At 37.4% G+C, this 18,792-nt stretch overlaps 1 protein-coding gene and 1 long non-coding RNA gene across 4 annotated transcripts in view; one reads left to right on the top strand and one right to left on the bottom strand.

The window, feature by feature from the left end:
• Window positions 1-2,200: 2,200 nt before the first annotated feature.
• Window positions 2,201-18,172, top strand: cc2d1a (coiled-coil and C2 domain containing 1A). 3 transcript variants are annotated; one of them, XM_067402491.1, is made up of 29 exons: window positions 2,201-2,358; window positions 2,822-2,900; window positions 4,068-4,209; window positions 4,314-4,420; window positions 4,510-4,725; window positions 4,945-5,239; window positions 5,331-5,440; window positions 6,580-6,652; window positions 6,740-6,829; window positions 6,931-7,058; window positions 7,173-7,245; window positions 8,617-8,741; window positions 8,999-9,110; window positions 9,181-9,353; window positions 11,283-11,405; window positions 11,528-11,586; window positions 12,692-12,808; window positions 12,888-12,961; window positions 13,923-13,981; window positions 14,269-14,320; window positions 14,406-14,505; window positions 15,393-15,483; window positions 15,566-15,739; window positions 15,814-15,872; window positions 15,950-16,022; window positions 16,108-16,228; window positions 16,993-17,069; window positions 17,401-17,448; window positions 17,533-18,172. In XM_067402491.1, exons 2-29 carry the CDS (start codon window positions 2,844-2,846, stop codon window positions 17,569-17,571), a joined length of 2,967 nt encoding a protein of 988 aa, XP_067258592.1. In that variant the 5' UTR covers window positions 2,201-2,358; window positions 2,822-2,843; the 3' UTR covers window positions 17,572-18,172. The 3 variants fall into 3 exon arrangements, with proteins under 3 accessions (XP_067258592.1, XP_067258591.1, XP_067258593.1); XM_067402490.1 differs by having other exon boundaries at window positions 8,617-8,753; XM_067402492.1 differs by lacking the exon at window positions 4,510-4,725 and having other exon boundaries at window positions 8,617-8,753.
• LOC137031501 (uncharacterized) overlaps window positions 11,340-18,792 on the bottom strand; it is a 12,409-nt gene continuing 4,956 nt past the window's right edge. Inside the window, exons 2-3 of the long non-coding RNA XR_010896562.1 lie at window positions 15,507-15,695; window positions 11,340-11,455 (exon numbers count right to left, since the gene is read on the bottom strand). This is a non-coding gene — a long non-coding RNA (uncharacterized lncRNA). The remainder of the gene's footprint in view (window positions 11,456-15,506; window positions 15,696-18,792) is intronic.

Raw genomic sequence — 18,792 nt, 5'->3', positions numbered from 1 at the left:
TGTTACAGCTGCAGGAACCAAAGTACAGTCCAAAGACTCACACTTATCTTCTATCTGGTCGATTACAGGGAGTACACTGATGGTCTCATTGGCTGCAATATCCGTGGACTCCGCACACTGTTCATTAGTGTGGTTGCTGATAGAAGTGTTCATGTCACGTTCAGATGGACAGCACTCCTCAACCTCCATCTCATTGCCTCCCACTACGAGTAGTTCTTCAAAATGGTTAGCAACCTCAGAAGTGGATACTGAGGCTTCCTTGATCTCTTTGAGAACTTCAAGATGACCTTCTATCAAAACTGCATCTTGAGCCGAAACATCAGTTGATTCCTTGCAAACTTCAGCTAGATCTACCATCATTTTGGTACCAATCTCAGTTGTGACATCATTGCACATTTCTGGCTTATCTTCTCTAATGTTGCTTTCAGTAGTGCTATGCTCCACATATTCAGTTTCAATTTCCACAAGAGAATCATCAGCATGGGACGGGATTATTTTGTCAATTTTATGACCCTCGCTTGACATGCCTTCCGCCAATATCTGAACTTGAACATCATTCCCGTACTGCACATCAGGCAGTTCCTCCTGCACAGGCATATCCTCCAATGGGCAAGGGGTTGGGAATGGGGATGCTGAAACCTCTGACTCAGTAGTTCCCTCATCTTCGAAAGAGATGGAGCCATCCTTCTTTAAATCGTCACTCATCGTGACCAACTCCTCATTAATACCTTGACCTGCCTCATTCTCCTGTCCTCCTCCAAACACATTCCCTCTAATCGGCTGTCCCTTGAGCATCCTCTTCCTTTCTCCAAGCCGACACATTCCCATCCTCTTTCTTATTTTCCTCTTTACTATAGGATCTGCATCTTCAGTCATCTGAATTCCTGTCTCATCAACTGAGGTCTCAACTATGATGTCCGAAGACCCTAATCGTTCAGCCATCTTGGGTTCAGTGTCTATACTGTCCTGACACTCATCTGATGGTAATTCAGAATTCTTCTGACATTCATGGTTTGAATTGCTTGCGATATCACTTTCTTCATCTTCCAGGTCTACGTCAGGCGGATCTTCATTGGTAACTTCCACATTTAAAGGTCTAGCGAGAGCGTACTTGTCACTATTGTTCGGTTCTGGGGTTTGTACTGCAATCTCTGCAGTTTGTTCAATCTCATGAGAAACCTCAGGTGGGTTCGTGTCATTTCCCTCCTCATCATTGTCACCACTGCATGTTTTTTCTTCCAGTGAACAAGAAGGATCAACAGGGAACTCTGTTTTCTGACAGATTTGTAATGTGCTCTGTCCAGGCTGATGCTCATCCAGCTTGTCTGAGCATGATGCATTTTGGGAGTTGTTGTTTTCTGATTGTGGTGTCTGAATCTAGACATTAAGGGGAAGAGTTATGTGAATCAGCAAAGGAAACACAACTATAACTGCATCAAAGCATATAGGAAATGTGAAAGACAAATCACCTGAGTTTCATCTGCAGACTGCAGGTTTGTTTCTTTAGTGCTTCTCTGTCGTTTTGCTCTGGGCTGCATTCTATTAGGGGGTCTGAACTCTGCTAAAATACATTCATTTACATTAACATGTCTATTTACTTGAAAATTAAATTAAAAGTAATACAACTGCAATCAAGCTAATTCAGTGAATTAATGATAATTATGTTCTCATGGGTTCAATGTACCTGTAGTCTTTGATTTTCTTTTGGTCATTGTCTTGTTTTAATCCGGATTTAACTAAGTGAATAAAAAGAAGCAGTTTAAAACAAATTCATGATGCACTTAACTCATTTAATTTGATTATTTTGTAGCTTGTTTGTTTAAATGTATTAATTTAACGCAAGCTCATAAAATATTTACTTATAAACATGTATAAAACGTTCAACAAACAAAATAAACATTTTAGCTTAAGTAAATAACGTATAATTTATCTGACAGACGTTAACTGATAAGTCAAATGCGCGCGAAAGACTCGTGACGCTATTCGGGGTAGCATATTTAGTAAAAAAAAAATATATATATATATATTAATAATTCTGCACCTTTTTTCGAAGAAAAACAATTTTTAACACGAAAAAGCGTAATATATGATTTAAATTGTCAATACATCGACGCTAGCGAATGAACTACAAGTCTGTGGGGCGTTCCCGCGTGCCGTAAAGCGCGAGGCTCTGCCGTTGCTATGGGAAACCTGGCGAAAAGCAGGAAGTGCTGAATTGTCATTGACAGCAGTGCAGATTTGTGTTTACCTCTGTATTTATGAAACTCTAGTGCAAAAACTTTGTGACAGACAGCTTGTTCTTCTCAACGGAACAGACAGTGACCACGTAACCCGCCCTCGGAGGAACATATGATCGAGGTATCGTGTTCAAATTAGTTAATGTTCATGGATGAGTAAGAACTAGCCTCCTCGCTAGCTGGCACTTTGACTGAATTAGTTGTTTACTTTCTGATTTATATTGTGAATGAGCTGAAATGTATTTCATAGCTTCATTTAACTTTGCCTCCAACAGTTTTTACTGCAAAATCAGCTTTCAGCTTCCCTTGTTTAAACCTGTAAACACTAGCAGGCTAAATACTGTTTAAACATTAGCTGTTGAGCTCGTAGTCAGTTAATGTAAGATGATGGAGATCTAGGGATATATAGCAAAATTAAACATTTTAGCGTTGATTTTGTCTAGGCATGGATTATGCTAATGTAAACGTCATGATTTAGGAATGCGCCATGACGCCTCTCACTTTCTGGTCTGGTTGGCTGAGATGTTATTGAAGGGCTGATCCTGATGCACTTTTTAAATTAATCATTCTTGTTCTCACTGCAGGTTTGAGGGAACTGCGGAGAAAATGAGTCGAAGCCGGAACCCCCCGCAGAAGGGCCAGGGGGCCGCCAGGGCCAAACAGGTAATAAACAAGATGAGAGGCAGTACTGTGTCCAGAGTCATGAAATCACAGCCTAAACCTCAGCTTTGAAGTCAGCATGAAACAAAAATTCACCCTATCTATTTTATAAATGCATGTTATAGATCTAATAATTAATTCATCCGTTTTATATTTTTACCTCGTAGTTTTTAACTCGCGTATCCCACCCCAACCACTAACCCTACCCTCCGCTAGAACTATAAGCTCAACTTAAACTCAGACTGCTGTTCTGCAGTTGGTTATTATTCCCCACTTTTGAGAGCCACGCCCACATCTTAAAATCCAATCAACAACTGATGCACAGAACCAAGTCCCTGCCCCACATTTTTTTATTTTCTGATCCTTTTTCACACTCCGATGTATGTCATAATATGAAAGAAAAGATCTGCCGCTACTTCCGTTTCATCCTGACGTTAATAGGTAAAACTCCATGACCTGTTATGCATATACACTTAAAGGCACAATATGTAATTTTAGTCACTAGAGGTCACTTATTCAAAACAAAAGCGTAGCTAAATGACAGTGAATGAGCGTGGAATCATGGGAGTTGTTTTTTTTTCACCTCCACAGCCAATAGAAAGCAATCCGACAGACCGGCAGAAATCATGTTCATGGATGAGCTAATGTATTAAAGTTTTATTAAAGTTACTGTGGTATATGAAGCAGGGTGAGCCAGGAGCCGCGGGAGCGGAATGAGGTCGCTGGAGCAAACGCTAATGAGAGATACCTGTGTGATACACCGGTCTCGAGTCCAGCTGAGCTTTTATTATGATTATGCAGCAATCAGACGCGTACACTCTTTTCATTGTGTCATAGTAATGTTCAAACAATATAAATCAGTCGCTTTGCACAGGGTTAACACATTAAACCTGTTAAAACCCTTTTTTTTTTTGTTTCTAAAAATAAATGTTAGCCAAAATGAAAACTTGCTAGTTGACAACATTTGTCATTTTCATTTAGTTCAACTTGTACTAAGTACTAAAACAAATAAAACTAAAACCGAAATAAAATAAAAACTTTATAGACATATTAAAAAAGTCTCAACAAAATTATTAAAGCTAACTGAAATTAAAAATAAATTGGAAAATATAAAAATAACAACTAATTCAATATAATAGTATCTCAATCTCCATCCTCACATGTAATCAGATGGGACTGCTGTTGGATTTGGCTCCTGATGGTGGGCTGGATGACTCTGGAGGAAATGAGGAGGAGCTAGAGGCGGAGCTTCTGGCCTTGATGGGAGGAGGAGGGAGAGGCGGACCAGCGGGCAGGAAGCCTGGAGGAAAAGGTGAGGACACCAAACGTTATGTAGATAGGACCTCTACTAACAATTATAATTATCTAAACCATGGCATTTTCCCATCATCTTTCTCTCTTTTTTGCATCATGTAGCTCCGGTTCCCATGGAGGACATTGAGAGGATGGCAGCTCTTTGTATGAAAGACCTGGACGAGGATGGAGACGATGACGGTGATTTGGAGAATGATGCTGATCTCTTGGTTAGGCAAAAACCTTCTCATCTTTACATCCACTACATGGGATATGATGTTTCTCGCATGAAAAGATTTTGATCAAAGTCGTTTTTCAGGCCGAGCTGAATGAGGTGTTGGAAGACGAGGAGCAAGTGGTCAGGAAACCCCCTCCGTCACCAGCACCTCCTCAACGTTCAAATGCAGCGCCCCAGTCCACAGCCAGCCTGGAGTCCCGCCTGCAAGAGCGGTTAGACATGTACCAAACAGCCATTACCAACGCCAAGGCTGGGGGAGAGACCAGCAAAGCACGGCGATACGACCGCGGACTGAAGGTGGAGCGTATCTGAGAGTAGTGATCGACCAATATGGGTTTTTTTAATAGAAACTGCCAATATCTGAGAAAGCAGGGTGGCCGCCGTCAAAATAAAAGTCCTGTTTACGACATTTATCAGCCAAAGAGAAAATGACCAAATTTCTTGGCGATATATATCTGTCGAATCCCATCTGAGACATTACAAACTTGTTCGGTAACATGATCTCCTTGTTTTTAGACTCTACAGTCTATGCTGACATCAGTTAAAAAGGGGAAACCCATCAATGAAGATGAGATTCCTCCTCCTGTGGCCACTGGTGGAAAACCCTCCGCTTCGCCGCAGGCCGAGCCAATCAAAGAGCAAGAGAAACCTGCTCCAGCAAACACGCCACCGCAGACGGCTAATGTGAAGCCAGTCGCTCCACCTAAACCTCAGCTGCTACAGCCTCCATCAGCGAGACCAATGGCCGTAACACCTGATACACCAGCCATATCGCCCCTCACGCCCAGCCAGCCCAACGCACAGCACTCAGGTACACACGCACTGAATTTCTCATTTAACTTTTCGAAAACTCTTTCGAAAGCTATTACTTGTACACATAACCACATTTGTGTGTGTTTCAGAGCTCAAAGCGAGTATATTGAGCAGACAGAGAGAGTATAAGCTGGCAGCCATAAAGGCCAAACAGAGCGGAAACACTGACCAAGCCAAACAACTCTACCAAGTGTCCAAGGTACCCGAGTGTCACTGATTCATGATTAATAGTACAAGTAATTTAGGCCACAGTTACATTCATTTGTTTGTTTCTCTTCACATTTTATTTAGGAGCACTATTGATCAAATTTTGGGGTCAGTAAGATATTTTATTTGGAGAAAAAAAAAGATTTTATTCAGCAAGGATGCATTAAATTGATCAAAAGTGACAGTAAAGATTATTTAAATATAAAAAACTTAAATATATTTAATAATACTATAATTAGTTAAATAAGTAGTTAAATATTTATAGTTATTTCAAAGTAAATTTAACTACAGAATTGTATTATAGTTAATGTGTAACTTTAATGTGTAAAATTTATTTAACAGTAAAATTGTATTATAGTTAAATAAAATATTATTTTAAATGGTATAGGTAAATACAAATAAAAGCATAAAAAATATTGTTACTTGTAATAAAATAAATGTTAACTAAAAGTTTTCATATCTTCAGCTATTTTTTTCATGTCTTGAAGTAAAATTGAAATAAATAGTAAAAACTAATAAAGACATAAAAAGCACAACAAAATGACTACAACTTTAAAGTAAAAAAATACAAAAAAATGATAAGTATCTTAGTGGTACTGGTTAAGACATTTATAATGTTACAACAGTTTTTATTTAACATAAATGCTGTTCTTTTGAACTTTCTATTCATTAAAACAATTCTAAAAACAAATATATCATGGCTTCCACAAAAATATTAAGCAGCACAACTGTTTTTGACATTGATAATAATCAGAAATGTTTCTTGAGCATCAAATCATCATATCAGAATGATATCTAAAGGATCATGTGACACTGAAGACTGGAGTAATGATGCTGAAAATTCAACTTTGATCACAGCGATAAATTACAGTTTACTATATATTCACATACAAAACAGTTATTTTAAATTGTAATAATGTTTCACAATATTAATGTTTTTGCTGTATTTCTAATCTAATAAATGCAGCCTTGAAGAGACTTCTTTCAAAAACATTGTAACATCTTACTGACACCAAACCTTTGAACAGAAGTGTAGGTCTGTTATTGTGGACTGCAGATTTACACAACACACAGTTACTGTTAACCACAACAACTATGAAAATGAACTTTTATTTGCTCTCTGTCTCTCAGAGGTTAGACTCACTGCTGGAGACAGTTGACCAAGGGGTGTTTGTTGACATCAGCTCACTGCCGCCTCCTCCTGGTACATCTTCACCTCACAGATCATCACTCAAGCCAGTTACATTCTAGTTAGTGTATTCAGATACTGATGAGAGTCTCTCTGTTTCAGCTGAGGTCGAAGTGCCACGTTCAAACCCTCCCCAGCTGTCCTCTAAACCAGCCGCCCCTCCTGCTGCACCCGCTGCTGCCCCAGACACAGGTGAGAGCGTGTGTGTGATCACATGATGTCCCAGACACAGATGAAACCCAGTCTAGATATCATTTACGCTGTATATGAAAGGTGGTGTGTGTGTGTTTCAGCTCTCTCTGCTCCCCGGAGCGTCGCAGAGGCCTTACAACAGCGCATGGACAAATACAAAGAAGCTGCGGAGAGCGCCAAGAGCAAAGGAGATGACCGCAAAGCACGCATGCACCAGCGCATAGTCAAGGTAACACGCCAATATGTAAAAAAAAAAATTAAAAAAAAAAAAATAATAATAAAAAGCCATTTATTTAACAACTTTTGTGTGTGTGTGTGTGTGTGTGTGTGTTTTTCACTTCAGCAATATCAAGATGCCATTAAAGCTCATAAAGCTGGGCGGCCTGTGAATTTGGCAGAACTTCCTGTTCCACCAGGTAATGCTTGTTTACTTGTTGGTAGCATGGGACACTTTCCTGCAGAGTTCAGCGCCAACCCTGATCAAACTCACCTGCCTGTAGCTTTCTAGTAATCCTGAAGATTAGCTTCTTCAGGTGTGTTTGATTAGGGTTTGGAGTACAGATAAAACGGATTAAACGGTGTGTCTCAATCAGCTCCCTAGTTCACTAGTTAGGGCACTGATTTGTGCTCTTTGTGTTCCCTTAACAGAAGTTCTGAAGCGTGAAACATAAATCACGTTCTACAATGAGAACGTTATCATGATGTCGCTGAAAATATAGAGTCATCAGTGTCCTAATGTGTAGTGAGCCAGGGTCCTTACTGTCCTTACCAGTGCCCGAATTTGTGTACACGATATACTGATTCATGAGCTTGGGAGCTGATTGAGACGCACGCATGGTTGATCCGTGATCTGTTCGGACCAAGCCCCATGTAACGGTACAATTAGGTACAACATCCGCAAAGTTACGATGCTCAAAGTTCAATGCAAAGGGAGATATTACTTCTTCTTAAGTCTTTCCATTATTGTCCGACATCGGTTTGAACATAAAATGTTGAACAGTTTCCGACCTTTTCAGTGAGTCTGCATGAGGTGATCTGAGCTACATGAGCTCTTGAAACCCCGCCTTCTTCCTGGGAGCAGCAGCTCATTTGCATTTAAAGGGACACACAAAAACGGAGCATTTTTGCTCACCCTCAAAAAGCGAGAAATTTAACATTCTATTTTGAGCTAAAACTTCACATACACACTCTGGGGACACCAGAGACATCTTTTAAAAGTGGCATTATATGATCTGCTGCTGTCTAAGTTTTCAAATAATGAAACACAGCTTTAACAAAGAAGATTAATCTATATTTAATTTAAACAGTGAACACTATAGTGTTATTTTATATTTAACGATTATATTTCTGTGCCTAAAATGAATACTACAGTTAGACCTTGCTTTATTTGTAACTTTGTTATACTGTATTTATCTATGCTTGTAATTTGATAATATATATTTTTTTACTGTCATATTTTTTTCACTTGCCTTTAGCAATGATTGAACACTATTAGGCTAGTAGTTTTTGCTGTGGTATCAAAGTACTTAAAGTTGGATTTCAGTAATAAATGGAAAGCAAAGTTACAAGTATTTTCTTTTGCTGATCCGAAAAATGAACTGATCCGTGAATCAAAAAACAATATATGATCCGAACCGTGAGTTTTGTGTTCTGTTGAACCACTAGCGTGGAGCTAAACTCTGCAGGGCAGTGGCCTGAAAAAATCAGATGTCAAAGGAAAGTCCTCAGAAGAATAGTTGTAGATCGTTTGTGTGCCTCTCTTGACGTTGTGTATGTGTGCATGTCAGGTTGTCCTCCACTGCAGGGCACCGAGGGAGGCAACCAGAACTTTATGGGCGTCCTGGAGACAGCCATGAAACTGGCCAATCAGGATGCAGATGCTGACGCGGATGAAGATGAGGAGCCACAAAAGGTAGCGTCAAAGGTCAGTGAAGCATCTAGAACACGGATGGGCAACTTCAGCTCACTGTCCTGGAGAATTTAGCTCCAACCCTGATCAAACACACCTGAACAAGCTCTTCATGATTTCTAGAAAGCTACAGGCAGGTGAGTTTGGTCAGGGTTGGAGCTGAACTCTTCAGGACAGTGGTCCTCCAGGACTGAAGTTGCCCATCCCTGATCTAGAAACTGTGTTTCAGTCTGATTCTTCATCGCTCTGTTTCCGTGTAGCCATCAGCTCAGCCTGCCATTCAGAAATCAAGAGCTCCCGCTCCTCCGAAAGCCCCGTCTGCCGCAGGGACGCCCACTGGCTCCATAAACGCCCCCAAACCAGGAGGGAAAGGTAGATATAGTTTATATAAAGGCATAATGTGTCTGTTCTGTTGTGTAATGTGTGTGTTGTTGTTTTGTAGCCCAGCAGCAGCTGGATTTCCTGACGATGCGCAGGCAGCAGTTTGTGAAGGCGGCGCTGCGCTCTAAAGAGATGAAGGACATGCAGGGCGCTGCACAGCACCTCAGAAATGCTAAAGGCATGGATTCCATGATCAATGCCGCCAAGGCCGGACTTCCTGTTGACATCACCAAGGTTTGGGAATTCCACCCTTTTCACATTTTTACAGGGTTCTCAGAAGCAGATGTCGTCTTAGTTGTGTAAACAGAAATTACAACAAATATATTTGTTGTGTTCCCATTTGCTCCAATAGAAAAAGAAAAATACATGATAGGCTTTCTATAGGGGTTTTCGTGGCGGGTAATTCTAGGAACTCTGTTATAGTAACTAGCCACTAGGATAGTTCCCCGAGAACTAAATTCTCTCCCGGGCTATTTTCATAGCTGCATTCGCACCGGAAGTAGGAACTCTGAAGCGGCTGACAGTGGCGTCTTTAAGAGCGTAATATACACACTTCAAAAACCAGTGGATGGAGAATGTCGTGATCGGAGCTGTGTTTGTTGTGTGTCGTGGGTTTCGTGATAACAGAGAAGGAATGTAAATGCATAATTTACACAACTTAAAGAGCAAAAAGTGGGGCTAAGAGACGAAATCTCCTATGACAACTTTCAGTATTACATATCTTTAAGGCTGAGAAAAGAACACAACCTTGCAGACAACAGGTAAATGTAGTTATCGCTGTTTTCCATGTTCGTGAAGTAAATATGAAGAGTTTGGTTCCAAAACGTGATAAACGCCATTTTCAAAAAATTGAGTTTCTGCCAAAATCAGTATTGTGTCTGGTCGGTATTGAAAAGTCATTTATTAATTTTGCACAAAATGCGATATCCGTCATGTTATTCTGTCATGTTTTCTCCCTTTCTTCCCAAAACGTGACAAACGCCAGTCTCCTTTTTCTGCAGAAAGCGATATATCCGCTCTCAACCAATCACATCGCACCATTCCACGCACTGTAAACATTGAAGGCTTTTTTAAAAGCTGTTTTTAATACAAATGTACTCGACAAATGTGTTTATTTAACCGTGCGGTGGCGCCAGATACTCTTTAATTGGTAATGACAAATAATTCATAACATTAACAAGATGACCATTTTGGGAGCGACGGCTGAATGTATTTTTAGTAAAATGCCTGAATATAAGATAAATATTTGGCAAAGTTTAGACTGTCATATATGTGAACTTACTTTGTTGTGTATTTTCAATATGAAAAATAACTTTTATACTGATGAATTAATTGCATTTTGAAAAAAAAATGTGACATGGATTTATTGCATTTTGGGGGACAAAAATACGTTTTTATAATAAACTTTTTAAAATCAAAATGTAGATTTGAATTTTTAATGGTTTTATATCCAAAAGATGCTATGTGAAAGTTTGAAACAGAAAATAGGGGTTTCATCCTGCCACTTTCTTGGTAAAGAAAACACCTTTTTACTCAAAATAATCAAAATGGAGTTATTGCGTTTTGGAACCAAACTCTTCATATGTTTAAACGGCTTTTTAAAATGCCGGTGTTTGACATGCATTTGACCAATCAATGTACACTTACATTACATATAGTTCCTATAGTGCTGGTTTAGACCCTACTCTGAAGTTTAGTTACCCCGAAAGGAGTTCCTAGAACTAAAATCAGTCCTAGTTCCTGTGGTGCGAACACGGCAAAATCCGGGTAATTCCGCCAATATTTCTAGGAACTAGTGGATCACTCCCTCAGCTGTTTTTTTGAGTGTTTCGTTTTAAGTAAATTTGATTAATTAATTGATTTATTAAATAAACTTTTTTTTTTCAGTAATGGCTAAATGAAAACTTAATTTTGGTTTCAGGAGAAAATTAATTTTGTTCATCTCTAGTGTGAATGAGTGTTTGTATGTGTTTAAGCGAGGAAAAAGTTGATTATTTTCATATCTTGATCTCGTTGTGCAGCTAAATTATATTTCATGGCATTTCTGGACAGTCTGAACAGATGTGTGTGTTAATGTGACGAGATGTGTGCGTAACTCGGATGTCAGTGTGCGGTTTGCAGTGCTGCTGATGTGTTATTGACGGTCTCGTCTCTGGTGTGCAGGTGCCAGGCGCTCCGGTCAGTGAGGAGGACTACAGACTGTCTCAGTCTCGCTCGTCGGCCGTGTCTCCGCGCTCGGCTGAGCAGTACACACAGCTCATGGGACAGCTCAAACAGCAGCACGAGGTCTCTGCTCCTGGGTTGCTCACACAACAACTCAAGAACATGCCATAGATCTGAAACATATAAAGCACACACAGAATTAAAGACAAACGCTTATTTACTGTTTGAATGATTCATGTTTCCAGAAATGCCTGGAATACTCCCAGCAGTTCACTCATATGGGGAATGTAGCAGAAACTGCCAGGTGAGTGTTTTCATTCATCTTCATGCTGTGTTTGTGTTAGTACATGTCTGTTTAGATTCTTACATACAGTTTTCAGGTGTGTTTTGAGTGATGAATGTGCACTACTGTTCAAAAGATTGAAAAGAAATTAATACTTTTATTAAGCAAGGACACATTAAATTGATCAAAAGTGAGAGTAAAGACATATAATGTTACAAAAGATTTCCATTTAAATCTTCTATTCATCAGAGAATCCTGAAATAAATGATCAGTTTCCACAAAAATATGAAGCAGCACAACTGTTTTCAACATTGATAATAATCAGAAATGTTTATTAATCATCAAATCAGCATTTTAGAATGATTTCTGAAGGATCATGTGACACTGAAGACTGGAGTAATGATGCTGAAAATTCAGCTTTGATCACAGGAATAAATTACATTATAATATATTTGCATACAAAACAGTTATTTTAAATACTAATAATATTTCACAATATTACTGTTTTTACTGTATTTTTGATCAAATAAATGCAGCTTTAGTGAGCAGAAGAGAAAATCTTGTCATCCCCAAACTTTTGAATAGTTGTGTATAAAACAAAAACCACTTTCCTAAATTAGCACTAAAATTGCAATTTTTAAACATCTAATTTTAATAAATTTATGTGTTTTTTTTTTTAAGTAGTTATTTTTTTTAGTAATTTAGAATTTATAAAAAAAAAATTAATGGTATAAAAAGCTTACCATTATATAAATTAAATTGAATTTATTATTTTTTTATTAAAAAATATTTAATATCTATCAAGTTCTAGACATAAATACTATTAAAAATCCTAAACTGAAATATTAAATATTGAGCTAGCCTTAAAGTGTGTCAGATTTTGCCAACGTTGTAGAGACCGAATGTCCCCACATGGACAGTAAAACCTGAAATTACACACATAATGTGAGCAGCAAACAGTCTCCATGAGGAAACCTGCTCAATAAACACAGTAAATAATGAAAAATGCTGAAAGGGTTGTGTGAGGGTTTGGTTTTGCTGTAGAGCAAAGATCATTATCTCAATATAAAAACAATAGAAGTCAATGAAAAGTGCCTATGATAAAAAACAAATGTGTGTGTTGCAGGTTTGAGAAGCTGGCAGAGGAATGCATGAGTAATATTGAAATACTGAAGAAAGCTCATGCCAAAGGCCGATCAGTACCCAAGTACCACACAGAGGAGCGCACCTTCAACTCTTTCAAGTAAGAACACACACACACGTTTGTCAGTGAGGAGGACGTCCTGCACAGATTCCCTGAATGTCTTCATCTCTGTGTTTAGGATCTTTCCTAACCTGACGTCCAGTGACATGGTGCTGACCATCGTGAAAGGAATCAACCTGCCCGCTCCTCCAGGTGTGTGTGTGTGTAGCGTGTGTGTGTGTGTGTGTGTGTAGCGTTTACTTGTACAACTGTCTCTCTGAGGACCAGTTTGAGTTTTAGACCATTGGAGTGAAAACCAAGAGAGCAAAGTGAGGACATTTTGACTGGTCCACACTTTCTGAGAGCCCTTTAAAGTCCTGTCTGAGGTTCAGGACTTGGTTTTAGGCATAAGGTTATGATTGGGTTAAGGGTTGGTTTAGAGTAAGTGTTAGGCAATTAGTTGTGATGGTCAGGATTAGGAACTAGATATTACACTGTGTCAATGAATGTCTTCACAAAGATAGATGTACAAGTGTGTGTGTGTGTGTGTGTGTGTGTGTGTGTGTGTGTGTGTGTGTGTGTGTGTGTGTGTGTGTCATATGACTGGAAAGAGATTGTTTCAAATTAATGATTGTGATTAATCTCCAAATGTTTTTTTTTATGTTTTTTAAAAGAAGTCTCTTATGCTGACTAATATTATTCCCAGCAGTTCTTTGAAAGTTCTTTTTTTAATATAAATATTTAGTGAAATATGTCTGTTTATGATTTACTTATATGTTTGTATATATTAGGACGTATTTAGGACATATATTTGATTTAAATAAAATGCAGTAAAAACAGTAATATTGTGAAGTATTTTTACAATTTAAAATATCTGTTTTCTATTTGAATATATGTTCAAATGTAATTTATTTCTGTGATCAAAGCTGAATTTTCAGCATCATTACTCCAGTCTTCAGTGTCACATGATCCTTGAGAAATCATTCTAATATGATGATTTGTTGCTCAAGAAACATTTCTGATTATCATCAATGTTGAAAACAGTTGTGCTGCTTCATAATTTTGTGGAAACTGTAATACATTTCTTTCAGGATTCTCTGATGAATAGAAAGTTAATACTTTAATATAAATAATGAAATTCTGTGACAAAATGTTGTTTTGGTGTTTTCTCCAGGAGTTTCCGCCAACGATCTGGATGCAAGTGTGCGTTTTGAGTTTCCGTTCCCCAGTGCGGTATGCAACACTTTCTTTCTCTCTCACACACACACACACACACACACACATACATACACATACACATGCATGCAACTGGGATCTAACAGCAGCTATGTTTCCATCCACCTATTTTTGTGTGCATTTTTGGAATATTGCATAAAAATGCTGAATGGAAACTCCAAGATGCACATAAATTCTAACGCTGCTTTATTCGCAAATGTTTAATGCAGTATTCCAATCTTGCACACAAGTTCATTTCACAACTTTAATGGAAACATATCTCTTTTTTTCTACTATTTTCTTAGGAAGAAGCTCAGAGGGACAAAACCAGCACTGTGAAAAACACCAACTGTCCAGGTACACACACACACACACACACACACACAAGATCTGTGTATTTAACAGGTGGTGGCATTAGATGACAGTCTGTGTGTGTTTTTAGAGTTTAAGGAGCAGTTCAAGCTGAACATCAAGCGAGATCACAGAGGCTTTAAGAGGGTCGTTCAGGCCAAAGGCATCAAGTTTGAAATCATACACAAAGGGTGAGATTATTAATTTTTTGAATCATTTGGTTTTTGCATTGGGACATTTCCCTCCCAAATTCTCTTCAAATTGCCGTAGTATGTCTGGATTTTATTTTATTTTATTTTATTGGCAAATTCTTGTTTTTCTTTGGTGATTCTCTGTATTGTATTGTATTTTTTTTTAAACTGTAAATATTTTAAATAGGGCTGTCAAACGATTAATCACGATTAATCGCATACAAAATAAAAGTTTGAGTTTGCCTAATATATGTGGGTGTACTGTGTGTAATTATTTTGTATATATAAATACAAACACATCAATGTATATATTTGAGAAATATTTACAAGTATATGTATTTATTTATATTTTTATATAATTTATATTATATATAAATACATTTTTTGTACATAAATAACATATTTCTCTTAAATATATACATTAATTTGTGTGTATTTATATATACATATTATTTACACACATTACTCACACATATATTATGCAAAATCAAACTTTTATTTTGTATGTGATTAATCACGATTAATCGTTTGACAGCCCTAATTTTAAATAATATTTTAAAAGTAATTTTAACACATCAGCATAAATTAAAGCCAGCAAAATAAATTCTTAATAAATGCTTTGCGACAATTTAAATAATTTAATAATCATTAAATAATCATAAATGTTTTGTGTTACAAAAGTTTATATTTTTGGCAATATGTTAATGAGATTTTTGAGGGGGGTGGGGGGATTTCCTCACATTTTTTATTTAAATTTTAATTGTAATTGTCATGAAAATGGTGCAAAACGAACGTAATCATCTTAAAAAGCTTCATTTTCTATAGGCAAAATAGTCAGTAGATTGGTTTGATCTGACTCTTAATAATCTGTGTGTGTGTGTGCGCAGCGGTCTCTTCAAGACGGATAAAGTGGTGGGAAGCGCTCAGCTAAAGCTAGAAGCCCTGGAGAACCAGTGTGAGATCCGAGAGATCATAGACGTGAGTGATTCACACAGACTCACATTCACGTGTCACATTCACACAAGCGCCAGCGTCCCATGAGGCTGTGCTGCCATTTCAGGTGTTGGACGGACGGAAGGCGACGGGAGGGAAGCTGGAGGTGCGTGTGAAGATCCGGGAGCCGCTGGGTGGAGTTCAGCTGCAGCCGGTGACGGAGAAATGGCTCGTCATCGACCCGCTCACACCTTCACCTGAGAAAGAGCGAAAGCAGGACAAGAACAAAGAAAAAGAACGGGTATGAGATCATAATTGGTGGTATTTTCAATCTTGCATACAAAGACAGAAACTCATAAAACATTTTCTTTCCAGCAAGCACCCCCTCCAAGATCCAAACCCCAAAACGATCATGACAGGAACTTTAAACCCAGGTAAAACTGAAGCTGATTGTACGGCACTTATCTCATGTTCCTCTGTGAGCGTGTTCACGTGTGTCTCTCTGTTTCAGCTCGTCTCCTCCGCAGTATAAAATGCACAGCTTCAGCCTGCTTCACCACGACAAAGAGAGGCTGGAGTGGAAGGTGTGTGTTGGTGTCAGTCGTGAGCTGTTGACTGTTTTTAAGCAGATATAGATTGTATCATGAGTCATTTTGTGCATCTCTTCAGATCAGCGATTATAAGAAGAACAGACGAGATCCGTCAGAGCTGATCAAGCAGCACATGGACGTCTGTCATCGACTGCAGTGGCAGAAATCATATCTGGAGAAACATCCGGCAGCACTGACAGGTACCACACATCAAACTTTAATAGAGGCAGCCATGGGAAAAGAAATCTAATTAAAGAAAATAATACTTTTATTCAGCAAGGAGTCATTAAAACTGATCAAAAGTGACAGTAAAGACATTTATAATGTTACAAAAGATTATATTTCAAATAAATGCTGTTCTTTTGAACTTTCTATTCATCAAAGAATCTTGAGATAAAAAATATTAAGCAGCACAACTGTTTTCAACATTGATAATAATCAGAAATGTTTCTTGAGCATCAAATCATCATATTAGAATGATTTCTGAAGGATCATGTGACACTGAAGACTGGAGTAATGATGCTGAAAAATTCAGCTTTGATCACAGGAATAAATGACAACATATATTCACCTAGAAAATGATTATTTTAAATTGTAATAATATTTCACAATATTACTGTTTTTAAATTGTTAATACATTATTTGTATTTCGTAATACATTTACATGAAATGCAATTATTCAAATGAAAAACATCCTAATTTATATAAATAAATAAAAAAACATGGTCATAAACAGCTGTATTTCACTATTTTAATTACAAAAAAATGCTGCCTGTGGACTGCTGGGAATAATATTGATTGATGATTCAAACGCATCTGTGAATCATTTTTTAAGTGGTTCAATTAATTGAATCGTCTAAATAAACTGATTCATTACCATGCATTGGACTTTCCAGGCTACATATGACATATGTTTAAGAAAGAAACAGATGATCAATAATGTGTCTCTCTGTCTGTGTCTCAGAATATGAAAATGTGCTGCGGAAGTTCGTTCACGGTCTCTCCGATTCAGTGAAAACATTTTCCAGCCAAGACAAGAGGGTGAGCAAACCTCACACACATTTGTATTGATAAGTTTGTCCTTTGCTTCTTGATTGTCCTCCATCGAGTATGAGGTGTCCTATTTTTCTCATTAAATATCCCATTTCACTCAGAAATACTTGACACGACAGAAGTAAAATGGGTTGTGAATGTTGTTTCATGTTGAAATGAAACAGTAATGCAGTTCCTCACGCAGATGTTTCATCAAAACTTTGTGATGTGACCCAGCAGACGCTGGATGCCACATTTACATTTTAAAGAGATTAAATAATTTCTGCTTTTTTGCATCAGTCATTTTGATTAAAGCTAAAGAATTGTTCTCGTTTCTCAGGATGCAGCGAAAGACGCCCTCGGCCGACTGAAGATGGTGGAGAACGAGGTGAATATTAAAGCCAGCAGAGTCTCCGGCTCGGTCACGTTTCCGCTGAACTCACTGTCGTGTCTTTCGTTCTCTCCCTCACAGCTGGAGTCAGTCAGGAAGAAACGTGCTGTCAGAGAGTGAAGAAAACTGTTCACACACTTCTGAAATCATGGGAATATAAATGAATCGTGACAGATGTAAAGGAGCGGCAGAGGGAAACACTACACATACACACACTGAAGCGCTTTTTGCGTTGCTGCACTTCATTACTCTGAGGTTCAAACCATCAGAACACTCCTCGTCTTCTGTAAGGACAGACGTCTGAATGTTTCCAGTGAGATCAGACTCCTCTCACCTCATGAAAAGAATGAAGATAAATCATAGACTATAGGGGGAATCTCACAAAAACCCATCAAGAACATGGCTGGGTCATCTTTCGGACCAAAATCAAAAGATTTGAAATTATATTTTGGATAAAGCAAAATATGATTATTTTAGGACCATTATTATTTTCTTTTCTTTCTTTTTTTTGCATTGTGACTTTTTTAATAATAATTAAGCACATTTAAACTATAATGTTAAAAATGTATATATAATTTAAAGCGTACAATAAGCATACAGGATGGTAATATTTAGTGTAGTACATTTATTTTTTCAATACAATTTGAAATTAATTAAAAATATTTGTTAAAAAGTAATTCAAATTATTAGTGTCTGGTTAGATTCACATAACAGTATTAAAAGGAATAAGATTAGGATATATATATATATATATATATATATATATATATATATATATATATATATATATATATATATATATATATATATATATATATATAAAATCTTATTAATGAGAATTATGGGGAAAATTGTGCTTAATTTCCAATTCAAATGGTCTTAAAATTCTTATATATATTGTGAAATATGACATTAATCTGTGAGATTCCTCCTAAATGCTCTGTAAATAAATACTTCAAAACTAAATATGATCATACGATCACTGTTATCTATGGAAGCTTGTTTCCACCATGAAATAAAAAAAGTAATAGCGAATTTTTGTATCACTATTCTGACTTTTTTCTGTCAATTGTGAGTTATTAAGTCATAATTGTGAGTTCTAAAATAAGAATTGTGAGATATAACGTCAGAATTGAGATATAAAGTCACAGTTGCAAGTTGTCACAATTGCGAGTTATAAAGTCAGAATTGCGAGTTATATAGTCACAATTGCAAGTAATAAAGTCAGAATTGAGATATAGTCAGAATTGCAAGTAATAAAGTCCGAATTGCTTGTTATAAAGTCAGAATTGTGAGTTTATATCACATTTCTGACTTTATAACTCCCGATTCTGATTATAT

Source organism: Chanodichthys erythropterus, chromosome 12 (genome assembly GCF_024489055.1).
Source record: "Chanodichthys erythropterus isolate Z2021 chromosome 12, ASM2448905v1, whole genome shotgun sequence".
Taxonomy (NCBI): domain Eukaryota; kingdom Metazoa; phylum Chordata; class Actinopteri; order Cypriniformes; family Xenocyprididae; genus Chanodichthys; species Chanodichthys erythropterus.
Note: the sequence above shows the minus strand (reverse complement) of the source record. Positions and strands in the feature narration are given on the sequence as shown.